This window comes from Carcharodon carcharias, chromosome 6 (assembly GCF_017639515.1).
Source record: "Carcharodon carcharias isolate sCarCar2 chromosome 6, sCarCar2.pri, whole genome shotgun sequence".
NCBI lineage: Eukaryota > Metazoa > Chordata > Chondrichthyes > Lamniformes > Lamnidae > Carcharodon > Carcharodon carcharias.
In genome coordinates, this window is record NC_054472.1 from 22356315 (window position 1) to 22372367 (window position 16053).

At 46.0% G+C, this 16053-nt stretch overlaps 1 protein-coding gene across 4 annotated transcripts in view; it reads left to right on the forward strand.

The window, feature by feature from the left end:
- The first annotated feature begins 11233 nt into the window (after positions 1–11233).
- tmem65 (transmembrane protein 65) overlaps positions 11234–16053 on the forward strand; it is a 74323-nt gene continuing 69503 nt past the window's right edge. For all 4 annotated transcript variants that reach the window (XR_005943348.1, XR_005943349.1, XM_041190359.1 and 1 more), the window contains exon 1: positions 11234–11785. Coding sequence is in view for 2 of the 4 variants with exons in the window: in XM_041190359.1 (XP_041046293.1) it covers positions 11494–11785 (292 nt within the window). In the remaining 2 variants the exon portion in view is untranslated. The remainder of the gene's footprint in view (positions 11786–16053) is intronic.

Sequence of the window (16053 nt, forward strand, 5' to 3'; positions counted from 1 at the left end):
AGAGCAAACTAGTTTACAGCTTTCCAGCATTTAGTTAGAAGTAATACAACAAGAACTTGCATTTATATAGCACCTTTTTATGTGGTAAAACCTCTAAATACTGCTTGCCTTCCTGCAAGCTGGCTGCACGTAAGGCTCACTATTGCAGAGATCCCCAGACTAGCCATGGACATTTTGATGTAAAGTAGTGCTATCATGACACGGCTACACAGAGGATAACTGTGTGCGGTGTGTTAATATCATGATATTTCCAGGAACAGTGCTTTTCATTTGTGAAAAGGTTTGGTGTGAAATCTACACATTCCACGAGACAATGATACAAATCACGATAACCCACACACGTATAATGGTGTAAAATGCTTTTTGTTAATGGGTACTATAAAACAGTTGACAAAATAACCAGAGATCAGTTATTACCATTGTGTAGGCAGCCCTTCACCGGATCCACTCAAGGACCTGTATAATTGCGTGAATTCCAGATGCTATCGCCCACAGTTGCATTATGACACCACTAAAAACATGTGACACTGGCATCGGAATGGTCCTGGGAAGACAGGCAGTATTTATAAAGGCAAGTTTAAAATCACTTTTTTTGATACATTTAAAGAATGCAACAAGTTTTTCCAGATATTGTCACCAGCTGTGCTATGCCATGCCAAGAAAGCTAAAGGCAATTTAAAAGCAGTTTTCTGACTTGGGCTTTTGTGGAGAAAACATCCTGAATCTTAGAGAAACATTTCAAATCAGTAAGGAGGAATCAATGAGCTGTCGTCTGGTCAACCTCCTAAATGATGTGCTATTTTCTTCTCAAATTTAGAGCCATTATTTTTGAAATACAATCCTGTTCTTCCCGTGGAGCTGGGGAAAGTTGTATTGCTCACTTCCATAACAGAACATAACAGTAGTGGATTGCAAATTGGCTGGCCTGTATAGAGCTTTCCAGGATATTTACATAAGATTATATAATGCCCTGAATTCTGCTTGCAATGTAAATAGGATGAATTCAGAGCAGCAGCCTCACAGCATTGTGGAACTGCGTCCAGTATTTTGCATATTGCAGCCATTGGTGACCTAGAACAGTTTGAGCTAATGAGTTTGTAGGATATGTTTGCCCTTCAGCCCATAAATGTTGTGTCTGTGGAGCAGACTAAATGTGCATCACTGCTTACTTTCATTATCATTTACTACTCCAGCTAATCTAGTGAGGAAGTAGAACTGCATGGGTTATCGATAGACATAGGGCTGAAATTCCTCTTGATAATGTAAGTCAACATGAACTGTGGTGATTGCACATAAGCAGGTATACCATGCAGGGACATAGACATAGATGTAATCAGCATGTGGGGTATATAGTATATGAATGGGACCACATACATGAATTCTGCAGCAGTGTAAAAACTATTGTTAGTCTATGTTTAAGTAACAATGCTGCAATTGAGGACAGCATAGTGCATTTGTGTTAGATACTGATCTTTCACATTTTTAATTGCTTTTATAGTTCAGCTCGGGTCTTTATTGAGCAGGATAAATGCACTGTTTGAGTTGCAGAGAAATACAAGTCATGAACTGGCTATACCTTGGTTTTCTGCTTCGTAGTATGGGTGTTGCAGAATTAGTAGTGACATCAGGATAAATTCACTGTGTTTTCCGGGATTTAATTATAGTTGCTACAGCTTCTCTTCCTGCAAACTGGTTACATTGTAAAATTTGCTAGCACACACACTCACAGACTACACAGGGCATTTTGCTACATGTGCGATGTGCTGATGGCATGACATTGCTATACAGAGGACAACTGTGTGTGTTAATGCAATTATCTTGCATCAAGATGCTAAGATGAAAAAGTGCTGCAATTGGAACCAGCGCACCAGCCTAGGAAGACAGCCAATAAATGGAAAGATCCAGTTAAAAAAATGTTGTTTTTGGGATACTGGCCTTTAAAAAGCAGTTAATTTATGCTGATGTTGCTACTAACTGTGCAACATCCATACTATGGAGCAGAAAACCAATATAAATGCAATTCATGACTTGTGTTTCTCTGCAACTCAAACAGATGTGTCGAGAGCCTTCATTTTCCTGATTATACTTACCTGGCAGGGGAGAGACCTTTATCGCGTTTCTGCCAGGGAAAGAGCAATGGCTATAACCAGTCAAACCCCTTACCATGGGGTACCTAACACCATCCGAGTCATGGTGAAGGGCAGTGAGCAAGGAACAGGAATGGATAGGACTTCTTCACCAAGAGGATCCTATTCAAGCTGTGTGGTTTCGAGGCTGCAGAGATCTACTGCCTACAGGATTTCCCCAGCGCTGGTTTCTTTGATGTGACCTTCAAACACGTGGCAGCTTGTGTCAAACTCCTGAAGGTGTTTGAGGAAAAGAAAGACCTGCCAGAAATGAAGATCCTGACGGCGGAGCCGCTCTTTGTTCTACCGTTGCATCGTGAACGGGTTGCGACTGTGCATCTGTACAACCCCTACGTCCCTGTCGCTGATGTGCTCACCTTCCTTAACAGGTACTTCGATAAGGTTGGGAGCTGCACTGAAGTTAAAGATAATTTGGGGATCTGGACATGTAAACGCCAGGTTAAGGTAACGCTCAAGACCGACGGTAAGGGAGCCATCATCCACCCCCCTTCCAGATTCGCTATCGGGGGAAGCCGTGGGTACCTTGTCTACGCTGGGCAACCCAAACTTTGTCGCTCATGCGGCAAGTCTGGTCATGTGGCAGCCAACTGCAGCGCCGTCCTCTGCAAGAACTGCAAAAAGGAAGGGCACCAGACAAAAGATTGTAAACAGGTTAAGTGCTGCAACCTGTGCGGCGAGGCAAGTCACCTCTACAAGACCTGCCCCAAACGTTGCCGTACTTATGCACAGGCAGCTAAAACCAACGAGGGGGAAGCAGAAGAAATGCCTCGTGTCACTCCAACCACCAAGGCCCCCAGGGAGAACAACGGGACAAAGGAGGACACAGAGAGAGACAAGGTGGAGGAAAAGATTGGGGCAACAGACAGCCAATCAACAGCACTGCCCCCTGATCCTCCCACTCCTCAGGAGAGCGAATCAATAGAGGAGGAGGAGGCAGCAGTGGGAAAGCAGCAGGGGGAGTGGCAGCTGGTGAAGAGAGCCAAAAGGAAGAAGGGTCTAAAAAGAAACCAAGCTACTTCCCAGACAAGAGTCAAGAGGCGTCTCCTATCCGACACGGATAACAAGAGCAGCAGCTCTTCAGACGAAGAAGTGCCAGGGCGGCGCCAACAGAAGAAGCGGCAAAACGCTAGGGAGTTGGAGGACGAGACACCCAAGCTCCAGAACATTGGAGACAATGAGGAGACCAGCACACCCCAACTTGGCCCACAACCCAAAGAGGCCAGTGCACCACAACCCCAGGAATCTGGGAGCAGTGAGGCGCTCAGCGCACCCCAGATCCGGGAAGCCGGGAGCAGCAACGCCCCAGAGGGGGAGAGGATTGGAGAAGCTTCTCCAACAGAGGACATTTCAAACCCCGCTCTCTGCACGGACCCCCAGATGCCACCCGAGCAGAACATCTCCAATGGGGAGGTTCAGGACGCTTTCCTCAGCCCATCCAAAGTGAAGCAATTTGAGCACACCACGGGCATGAAGGAACTCTCAGAGACAACAGGTTTGGTAAGCGACTAACTGCTTTAAAATGGGTGTAAAAATTGTATCCATAAATGTGCGTAGCATTAAATCTACTACGCGATGTGTTGCGACCTTGGACTACCTTGCCAAGGTCAAAGCTGACCTGCTGTTTCTGCAGGAGTGTGCGATACCGCACCTCAGCTCCTACAAGCAATGGTCACGATGGTGGTCCCATGGGCCATCGATCTGGTCGGGAGGAAATGACTCTCGTTCCTCCGGCCTGGGGATTCTGCTGTGGGGAGGCAGCTTCACCGTCTCCCAGGTTAAGGAGGTGGTGGACGGGTGCCTCCTCGTAGCAGAGGTAATGTACAAGAATGCTCCACTTCGTTTAATTAACGTCTATGCCCCGTCACAAGGGGCTGAGCGGCTGGAGGTTTTTCAGCAGCTCCCACTGCTGCTGGCGACCTCCAGACCGGTCATTCTGGGCGGTGACTTCAACTGCATCATCGATGCGGCTGGACGATCCGGCAGGGCTGACAGCAGATTGGACGCTACGTCCAGATCCCTGATGGAAACAGTAAAGGATGCCAAGCTGCACGACGTCTTCAGCAACCCTGCAGATGGAGCGCAGCGTAGATACACCTGGTCGCGGCCTGACGGGTCCGTCTGTTCCAGGATAGATTTCCTGTTTGTGTCCCGTGCATTCGCAGTCAGATCCACCGACGTCAAGCCGGTGTTCTTCTCTGACCACTGCCTCCTACTGGCTGACTGTCACTTAGAGAAGGACCAGAGGGTTGGCAGGGGGGGCATGGAAGCTAAACGTGCAACTGCTGACCCCAGAAAACATCGAGGAGCTCAAGAGGGATTACAAAGGTTGGAAAACCATGAAACCCCACTTTGAGTCACGGACACACTGGTGGGAAGCGATCAAGGGAAACATCAAGAGGTTTTTCGTCCTCAAAGGCACCCAGAAAGCTAGAAAGGAACAGAGGGAAATGTCCCGACTCCAAGAAAACATGCAGAATCTGCTCTGGCTGCAGTCGATGGGGGTCGATATCAAGGAGGAACTCCAAGAGGTGAAGAGCCAGAAAGCCTCGCTCTTTGCCTCGGAGGCCTCCAAGATCATTTTCCGTTCCAGAGTCCGCTCTGTGGAGCAGGATGAGACGTGCTCATGTTTCTTCTTCCAAAAGGTACACAGAGAGAGCTCTGTGATCAGCAGCCTGAAGGAAGAAGACGGCTCAGTAAAGTCATCGCCATCTGACATTTTGAGGATCAGCAAATCCTTCTATGCCGGATTATATGACGTGAAGCCCACAGACAGCATGGCCTCCCAGTCCTTCCTGTCCTCTATCACGGAGGTCTTAGATGACAGTACACGGGAGAGTCTGGACAAAGTGCTAACTCCTGACGAACTGACTGAGGCCCTTGAGTCCTTCGAGAAGAGCAAAACTCCCGGAAGCGACGGCTTGCCGGCGGAGTTGTATTTGGCTCTGTGGGACTGGATCGGCCCAGACCTGCTAGAAGTGTACGAGAGTATGTTCCTGGCTGGCAGTATGTCAGAATCCATGAGGAAAGGCATTATCACCCTCATCTACAAGCGCAAGGGGGAAAGGGAGGAAATTAGAAATAGGCGACCCATTTCACTGTTGAATGTGGACTATAAAATTCTGTCCAAGGTCAACGCCAATCGGGTCAAATCCGCTCTGGAATTGGTGATCCACCCTGACCAGACCTGCACTGTGCCAGGCAGGAAGATCTCTGACAGCCTTGTGCTGCTCAGGGATACGGTTGCCTATGTACAGGACAGGGATGTGGATACCTGCCTCATCAACCTGGATCAGGAGAAGGCCTTTGACAGAATATCGCACACCTATATGGTGGATGTGCCCTCCAAAATGGGGTTTGGGGAAGGAATTCGCAATTGGATCCAACTAACATCAGTAGTGCAGTCTCAATCAATGGGTGGGAATCAGATAGCTTTCCTATTAAATCTGGAGTCAGGCAGGGCTGCCCTCTCTCGCCTGTACTTTTCGTGTGTTGCATAGAACCCTTTGCTGAGTCCATCAGGAAGGATCCGGGCATAAGAGGAGTGACGATCCCAGGTAGTGGAGGCACTCAGATCAAAGTCTCCCTGTACATGGACGATGTCTTCTGCTCGGATCTGCTGTTGGTGCACAGACTGATCCACATCTGCGACCGTTTCGAACTGGCCTCGGGAGCCAAGGTAAATCGTGGGAAGAGCGAGGCCATGTTCTTTGGGAAATGGGCTGACAGATCCTTTGTCCCCTTCACCGTCAGGGCTGACGGCCTGAAGGTGCTGGGGATATGGTTCGGAGGGACCAGGGCACGCGTTAGAAACTGGAAGGAGCGAGTGTCTATGATGAAAAGGAAACTGGGCATGTGGGAGCGACGTTCCCTCTCCATTGCAGGTAAGAACCTGGTCATCAGGTGTGAGGCACTCTCGCTGTTGCTGTACGTGGCGCAGGTCTGGCCCATTCCACACTCCTGTGTGGTGGCAATCACCCGAGACATCTTCCGCTTTATCTGGAGGTCGAAAATGGATCGTGTCCGCAGGGACATGATGTACAAGCCTCTAGATAAAGGGGGAAAAAACGTGCCCAACATCGCCCTCATGCTGATGGCCACCTTTGTGTGCGGCTGCATCAAGCGGTGCGTAGACCCTCAGTATGCAAACACCAAGTGTCACTACATGCTGAGGTTCTACCTGTCCCCGGTGTTGTGAAGGATGGGTCTGGCCACGCTGCCGCAGAACGCTCCAAGTAGTTGGACTGTGCCGTACCACCTGTCCCTCGTGGGAAAATTTATGCAGAGAAACACCTTCAACCACAAGTCCGTCAGGCAGTGGTCGGCACGTAACGTCTTAAAGGCCCTGAGGGAAAAGGAGAGGGTGGATCCTGTGGGATGGTTCCCTGAGCAGACTGACAAAGTCATTTGGCAGAATGCGTCATCACCAGAACTTTCCAACAAACACCAAGATGTAGCTTGGCTGGTGGTGAGAAAGGCCCTCCCTGTAAGATCCTTCCTACACGCCAGGAGTCTCACCCCCTCTGCACGTTGCCCTCGAGGTGGCTGTGGTGGGGAAGAGACCGTTGTTCACCTCCTTGTAGATTGTGTCTTTGCAAAGAAGGTCTGGAGAGAGATGCAGTGGTTGCTGTCGAGGTTCATCCCGAGCAGTTCTGTGACAGAGGACTCTGTGCTCTACGGGCTGCTCCCAGGGACACACACCAAGACAAACATCAACTGCAGCTGGAGGATCATCAACTCGGTGAAAGATGCTCTTTGGTCTGCCCGAAACTTGTTGGTTTTCCAGCGCAAAGAGTTGTCCCCGACCGAGTGTTGCAGACTGGCACTTTCCAAGGTCCAGGATTACGTGCTGAGGGACACAGTTAAGCTTGGGGCAGCCGCCACAAAGGCGCAATGGGGAAGGGTCGCTGCCTAAGACCTTTCTGCCACAGTGCACTGGGGGGCTGGGAACTGTAAAGAGCCCCTCAGGCTGTACAGCTTAAAATGAATGTCTGCCAATGATTGAAATATTCATTGTTTTTTCTGATACACCTTGTTTTTCATGTTGTAAAAGTTGAACCTGTTTGTACTTTTGTAATGGTGATTTGAAATGGTTCGAAATGTTTTTGAAGATTTATGAATAAAGTATATTTTTGCAAAAAAAAAATTATAAAAGGTCATAATAAAATGAATTTGTGGAGTTTTAACCCAGCTCCTAATGGTTTGACCTGGGCCTACATTGTTTGACAATTTGGAACTAAATTAGCAGTTTTGGGAAGGAAAGTGTGTGCTGTTAAGTGTTGAAAATGATCTGTCAGTGCACATCCAGAGGTAAGGCAAAAAAAAATCCACAACATGATGTCTTATTCATGACATGAGACTGCTTGAAATAAAACCAGAAAATATTTACTGGCAATAGCGATATTGAATAGGGTAAAAATAAAGAGGAGATTTGTAAAAGATTGGCGGTCCACAAAGTAGAAAGTCACCTAGTTCAGGTGAGATGCATCCCAGTTTAAGGAAGTAAGAATTGCAATTGCCGAAGCTCCAGCCACAATCTTCCAATCCTCTTTAAATGTTGTGGTGGTGCCAGATGACTGGAAGATTACAAATGTTACATATTCAAAAAGAGTGAGAGGACTAAACAGGCAACTACATGCCAGTCAGCTTAATGTTTGTGGAGGGATAACTTTTTAAGCCAACATAATATAGATCAAAATTAATTGGCATTTGAAAAGGCATGGGCTAATAAATGAAATTCGGCATGTTAAAGACAGTAAAAACACAAAATGCTGGAAGTATTCAGGTTTGGCAGTATCTGAGTTAAAGTTTCAGCTTGTGACCTTTCATCAGAATTTTTATCAGATCCGATGAAAGGTCATGACCGGAACCATTAACTCTGTTTCTCTCTCCACAGATACTGCCAGACCTGCTGAGTACTTCCAGCATTTTCCTGTTTTTGTTTCAGATTTCCAGCATCTGAAGTATTTTATTTTTGTTAAAAGGCAAATTGTGTCTGCCTAGCTCAATGGAGTTCTATGATAGAGTAACAGGAGGTTGATGAGGGTAATAAAGTTGATGTGTGTATGGATTTTCAAAAGCCACTTGAGGAAATTTTATATAATAGACTTATTTAAAAAACTGAAGCCCATAAGATCAAAGGGACAGTGGTAATGTGGAACCAAAATTGAATTCAGGATAGAAAGCAGAGAATAATGATGGAATGGGGTTGCTTTTCAGACTGATGGGGCATATACAGTACTGTTTCCCAGTGATCAATATTGGGATCACTGCTCTTTTTGATAAATAATGACCTGGACTTGGGTATACATGGCATAAGTTCTGAGTTTGCAAAGTTCTGAGTTTGCAAATGACACAAGACTTGGAAACATATAAAATCCTGAGGGGAATTGACAGGCTAGGTGCTGAGATGATGTCTTCCCTTGTGGGAGAAACTAGAACTCAGACACAGTTTAAAAATAAAGGGTCTCCCATTTAAGATGGAGATGAGGAGAAATTTTTCTCTCGGAGGGTTATTGATCTATGAAATTCTTTTTCCCAGAGAGCAATAGAGGCTGGGTCATTGAATACTTTTAAGGTTGAGTTAGAGAAATTCTTGACTGACAAGGGAGTGAAAGGGGGATAGACAGGAAAGTAGAGTTCAGGCCACAATCAGATCAGCCACAACCTTATCAAATGGTGGAGCAGGCTCGAGGGTCGAATGGCCTACCGCTGCTTCTAATTCGCATTTTTGTGTATAAATATGTAGTCAATGAGGAAGATCATAGCAGACAGGAGGACAGATTGGTGAAATGGGAAGGCACCTGGAAAATCAAATTTAATGTATGAAGTGAATAATTTTGGTTGGATGAATGATGAGAAGTAACATAAACTAAGTGGAGTAATGTTAAAGGGGTGCAGGAACAGAGTCCTGGGCCAGAATCATCTGGTTGGTGTGCGGGGACGGGTCCTGCTCGCTGACGCATAAAATGACGCATGCCTGATGTCACCATGCGCCATTCAGATCTTCAGTTCGGTGGGTGCACACTGGAGTCTGCTGCACGACTGCCGAACTGTCAAAGGCCTAGTAAGGCCATTTAGATATCAATTAAGATAATTAACAGAGCTGCCCGTCCAACCTTAAGGTTGGTGGGCAGGCAAAGAGCCCAGGCGGCCTTTGTATTTATCATGAAACCTCATCCATGGGCAGGATGAGGTTTCATGAAAGCTTTTAAACTTCAACCAAAATTTTTAATAAAATTCATAGACATGTCCCAGCTCATGTGACACTGTCATGAGGGGACCTGTCTTAAATTTTTTTTTTCTTTAGTTTAATTTTGAAAAATTTAAATAATCTCCCTGAGGCAGCTCTGTGCCTCGGAGATTTGTGCTCTTTCGCGTGCATGTGTGAAAGAGCGCAGGCCCTAACTCAGCCTCCTCCCCTGGCCCACGCAGGGAGCACTCAGTGCTTCTGGGTGTGCGTCACGCTGGGCGGGCCTTAATCGGCCTGCCCACGTAAAATGGCAGTGCCCAGCCAATTGCAGGCTGCATGCCCGCTCCCACTCAGCCCCGCCCTCCCCCTGATGGGGAAAAAATTCTCCCCCTGGTGGGTATGTACACAATCTTCAGAGGTGGCAGGACAAGTTGAGAAGGCTGTTTTTAAAAGAGACCTTTGGCTTTATTAATTGAGGCACAGTGTATAAAAGCAAGCAAGATATGCTCAACTTCATAAAACCCTGCTTAGGCCCCAGTTAGAATACTGTGTTCAGTTCTGGGCACCACACATTAAAAAAGATGTCAAGACCTCACAGGGTGCATAGAAATGATTTGCTAGAATGGTACCAGAGATGAGGGACTTCAGTTATGTGGGAGGACTGAACAAACTGAAGATGTGCTCCCTAGAGGAGAGAAAATTGAGCTGGGTCAAAATCCTAGAATTCCCTCCCTAACAGCACTGTGGCTGTACCTACACCACATGGGCTGCAGCGGTTCACCACCTTCAAGGGCAATTAAGGATGGACAATAAATGCTGGCCCAGCCAGTGAAGCCCACGTCCCATGAATGAATAAAAAGAGATTTCATAGAAGTCTTCAATCACAAATGGCTTTGACAGAATAAATAAGGAGAAACAGTTTGCAGTGGCAAAAGGGTCAGTAACCACAGGACACAGATTTAAGATTATTGGCCAAAGATCTAGAAGCGACATGAAAAAAAAAACATTTTTACACAAGGAGCTATTGTGATCTGGGTAACACTGCTTTAAAGGGTAGGGGAAACAGATTCAATAGTAACAAATAAAAGAGAATCGGATAAATATTTGAAGGGCTATGTGGAAAGAGTGGGGAAGTGAGATTAGTTGGCTAGCTCCACCAAAGAGCCAATACCAGCCTGATGGGCCAAATGGTCTTTTGAGCTGTTTCATTCCAACATGAGTATTTTCGACATCATTCGAAAAGCTTCAGGGAGAAACATTTTGGTCAGGACCTCTCTATTTTCCCTTTTCAACATGCTGCTGTGTGCTTTCAGCATTCTCTGTTAACATTTTAGATTTTTAATTTCTTTTCTCTCCCTACTGAATATGTGATCCTGCTAATGGTGACGTGTTCAAACCCCGGAACTTGGAAATGCCAAATATTAATGTGCACAAACACTCACAGGGGAAGAGCAAGAAGTTTAAAAAGTCCTTGCAGTCAAATGGACGAGTCAGGCGTTCTTCATGCAAACAATAGAAATGAGCAGTTTCTGTTCCTGTACAATATTTCTGCAAAGAAAAATGAGTGGTTTGGAAATCCTTGAATGGAAAAGGGCGTTAATAAACAACATAATCTGGATTGCAACACGCCCTGTAAGTGAACGGGGTTGATCTCTAGCACATCAACGCGCTCCGACGACTGACAGGCAGCGGTGGCAAGAGCACTGATTCCCACCGCGAAACTGCGCATGTGCGGCCGTCGCGTTGCTTGCCGGGAATTGTAGTCGCGCTACACCGGCTCCGGGCTGGAAGAGGCAGGAGAGACTACATCACCCATCGTACTTCGCGAGGGAGAGGGCGGCCCCGGTGGGGGGGGGAGGGGGAATGCACGCATGCGCACCGCCGCCAGGCTCAGCTGTCAGCTGCCTCTGGGAGTTTTCTCGTCCCGGGCGTGTGGCTTTCTTGACTTTGGAATCTCCCGACGTTCGATTGGAACGCGGTGTTGGTGGCTGCGGAAAATGATACATTCAGGCGGAGCTGCCTCTTAACCTGGAGCGTCCAGACCTCCTGCCAGGCGCTGCTCTCTCCCTGACCACCCCGCAGTCAAGAGTCAAGACTTTCTCCTTTTGTTTTTTTTTTCGCAACCTCTTTCAATCGCTTTCCTTGTCAGCATTCGCCATGCTACTGATCCCTTGCCTTAGGAGAGTTCTGCGACCTTCCCGGACTCTGGCGTCCAGACTGGGCTCCGGGAGGAGAAGTGAAAGGTTCCACCCCCTTGCTCCTTCGCTCCTCTCCTGTCGGAGCAGCGCTGCTTCCCCGCGGCTCTACGGCACCCATTCGGCCAAGGAGCCGGTGGAGCCGCTGAACACGGTTCAGGGAGCCCGGGACTTCGTGTACAGCCTGCACTCGAAGGAGAGGAAGAGTCTGCTGCAGGAGCTCCAGAGGTTCGAGTCCATGGCAATAGCACAAGGTAAGGGAACAGCGTGTATGAGGGGGACCGTGGGTTGAGCAGAAATACACTAGCTATGGCTTGGCACTGCAGCGTTACTGACCGGCTGGACAAAGAGAATTAGTGACCGGACTCAAATTCGAGAGAGAGAGAGAATTAGTGACGGAACACAGACTGGAAGACGGGGCTGCACATAGGGCGGATAGGGGAGAACTTGTGTCCGGACGGAGGGTGCTGTTCGTGGAAGCAGGTACACGTGGCTAGGTTGAAGAATGGACACAGTAGTTGTTAGACACAAGCTACTTGGAGAGGGGAATGTGGACATCCAGCCACAGTTTGGAGAGAGAAATGGAGACTTGATAGTTACTCAACCAGGGTAAAGTGGACAAATCGGTGCTTGACCGGCGCAGACTCGATGGGCCGAAAGGCATTTTTCTGTGTTGTAGACCTCTGACTATGACTGAGAAGCTGAAGTAGGGGTTATTGAATGTACCGCACGTGATCTTTGTCAAAGAAATGCATTAAACCAAGATACTGAAGTTTTAATATCTTTGTTCCTAAAAAGTTATTTTTAGATTGTTTCTGCCGCCGTCTCTTCCACCGTTTCTATTTGAATGACATATTTGTGCTTCTGAAGTCAGGGTTAGACCTGGCTCGGAAAGGAGTCAGAGATGGCCACTGCGATTTACCGTAGAGTTCAAATGCTAAGGGGTGGAATAAGTAGATGGGTTTTTTTTTTGGTCTCTGCTTGATAAAATTGTAATTTGGGTATATTAGGATCACTGTTGTTTCACACGACTTGACCATTAACGGTTAGAGATTGCACACTGCGCGTTCACACTTTATCTGTGCACCAGGTTTTGACACGTATTTAGATATACCGAGGAGTTTCTTTAGGGTTTTCTCAAAGAAATCGGTGCCTTTGTTTATAGGTTGGCAAGCAGGGAGCTCATGCTTGTTTAAGTTAAAAGGCTCCACCTGAGCCGGCTGAGATAACCAGCTGGCTTTCCCCATATGTTAATTTTCTGTCCTCTAGTTTAGACTTTGTTGTGTGTCCTCAATGGAACAGTATGTTAAGGGCATGGTTAGTCTCTTGATTGTAACTGGTGTTATGCCTTTTGAGTATATAGTGTGGATAGCAGCTTGTGTTTTTGGTTAAGATCGATGCTATTAGTGTAATTTAATAGAGAAACACGCTAGGGGAATTGATCGAGATGTTATTGTAAGTCAGTTGAAGGGATATGACAATGCTGCAAACATTGAACCTGAGCTTCTAAACCTGGCAGATACATGAAGCATAAGCAAAATGCATGAGGGAAATGAACTGTTAGCGAGTTAGGCCTGATTCATGGAACGTGAGTCACATCGCCGTGGGTTAGTTTACCCAGCGCTGCCCTGTTGCACTCAAAGCCTTCCACAAACCGCCCATAAGTCCTGTTCTGCAGGAGATGGTATTGGCAGAGAGGTTCCGGTTTCATTCTGCTCCTTCTCTGGCGGGAGAGCGGAATCGATGGAGGTGCAGCGCTCCCAGTCACCCCAGCGCATGTGAAAGCCTCTTATGAAAGGCTGCATCTGTTTACGAGAACCAGGAGGCGGGTAATTTGAACGGAGAACTCTGTTCAGCACCTTGGGCTCGACCTGCCCGCACTGCGCTTGGCCCCTCGCTCTCCAGCCGCGCAGAAAGTAACGACTTTCTGTCGCCGGCACTAATTTGTGGACGATTGTTTGTCAGCTTTTCACCATTCTGAATTTGGGGGAAAGGGACAGTGAATCTGCGCTCCCCACTGCTCTCACCGCCAGTGTGCATTTAATAAAGGGAAATCTGTGAATGGTGCTGGAACACACAACCAGTGTGTTTTAACTTTTGAAAGTCCACTTTTTAAACATTTTTGGTCAGGGTCCTGCAACAATATTCAATTTAAATGACACAAGATTGCCTCTTCTAGGTCTTTTGATACTGTGCGTGTGAGTAATTGCGAGGAGGTGAGAGACAGTTCGGTTGATGATTACTGACTTTCCATTTCGAAGAGACGGCAAAATATTGAAAATGTATCCAATTGTTGAAAGGCTTTGCGCGCACTACTCTCGCCATCACATTTCATCGAAGCCCTGGTAACCCTCAGGAGCTCTTGATTAAGTCGCTGCTTTTGATTGTATCTCCGTCAAAGATTAATGAGTATCCCTGTCTGAATGTTTCAAATCTGAACCTGAAATAGTTCATCACATGATTAGTGTTTGTTTAACTCACTGTACTATTACAGTAGCACAGCATAGGTTGTGGCTTAGTATAAATTAGATTCCAGAATTACATTTCTTCTGTTTATCGGTAAATTGAGACCTTTTCGGGCTAAACTGAAATGTGGCAATACTGTTTTCTACCATGATAACAATTCTCAGGGTGTGCGGTGTTACAGATTAAGTAATGCCAATCACGAATGGGATCTGTTGAAATGTCTGAATAGCCTGATAGCTGCCAAGCTATGGGAACCACGGCGAGTATTTCCCTCCTTCACTGGAACACTAGACGAAGTTTCCTTTCACGGTTTATAAACTGATAAATTGACCAAGGTACTTGTCTGCTGGCATAATATGAGAAAAGTTTCTTGCTGTGCTTGGTGCTGATGAGTGTTGGGAGATGTTTCTCTAAGTGATGTAGGGGAAATTTCAGTTTGGGGAAACAGCACAGTTAGGTATGTCTTGACACTGAGTGCAATTACTGGCCTGTTAACCCTGCCACATTTGAAGTGGGACTGGTGTATTGTCCAATCTGTCCAGGGTTCCAATTAACCAGTGTTAATTTTACTTTTGTGGGAGGTTTGATGTATTAATTCATTGTGTGATAAGGTGATTTTGACTTCTGTCATGAGCTAGTCACTTGTCTTGTGGTTTCCTGTGGAGCTCCTGATGAAGCTGTTGCTGGTCTTGTTTATTTGCTGCCCATTTTAATCTTCAGATTATGCTTTCATGAAGTTGTTGTGGTTGGATATAGATTTTGTTGAACCAGAGCACTTCTGTTTTTATTACAACCAGGGGCTTGTATCGTGTGCTGTTCTCTTTTTTAAATAAAGTTCTTGAATTTTCCCTGTACATCTGTGGCTGTAAATTCTAATTAGTGTATTAAGATTTTGATGGCGCCTCTGAAGCAAATGACATTCTATAAAATCAAGTGAATTTATTGTTCAGTCTTCCTGTCAGATTTTATTATAGATTAAGTTCAGAAATACTTATGGTAAGGCAACTTGGATCTGACAAATTAGATATAGTCACTTCATAATTCTATGTGCATATCTGAAAACAATGTCTTTAAGCATTAGACATACAGAAAAATAAATGCAATTACTCACTTTTTTTCCCCTCAGCAGAGACTTAACATTTGATGATCGTTTTGGTTGTTTCTTTCTCTGCATATTATTAAAGAAAGCTTTATAGGCTTCAGGTCATAAGAACATAAATAAATAAATGGCTGCTGATTAAAATGCCGAAGTTGTTCTTCATCTTCTTTCTGATCTTCTAACTAATCTTCCTCTTCACTATCTGGTGGCTCATCCTTCACCTGCATTGCAGTCTGTACAAGCTTTCGATTGTTGCTTCACTTCCACTGGAATTGATACTGGTGCTTCTTAAAGGTGCCTGATCCTCCTGCGTATTCTGTTGCTCATTGGCCACTCGAGCCTGCTCCACCATTCAATTAGATCATGGCTGATCAGATCCTGGCCTTGACTCCACTTTCCTACCACCTCCACCACCACCCACCCACCCCCCCGGGCCTGCCTCCCAACTCTTGACTCCTTGTCAATCAAAAATCTGCCCAACATGGCCTTGACTATATTCAATGACCCAGCCTCTGCTGCTTGCTGGGGAAGTGAATTCCAAACACAAACGACCCTCCTGAGAAGAAATTCTTCCTTGTCTCCTTGTCTTTGTCCTTGCTGTTTAATTATGGCCTGACACATATTATCGTAAATGAAACCCTTGAAATGAGAGAGTTCCTAAAAAAAAACAACAGATATTTACCATCCTGGCCTGTTGTTCCAGTCCCTACCTTGAATGTCTTGAATATCTTTCACAAGGTGGCAACAAAAAATAAACAGGCATGAACCATGTCATACAACATATCCTACAACTACAGCAGAAGCTAAACAGCATCCAGATAAATTGCACGCTGATGCATTAACCCTAAACATCCTAGGAATGGACAATTTTAGCTATTTCAATATTTCTAACTACAGTACAAATCCACAAGCCACTCATATAAATAAAGTGAAAGCAAAGACCTTAACCATATGAGA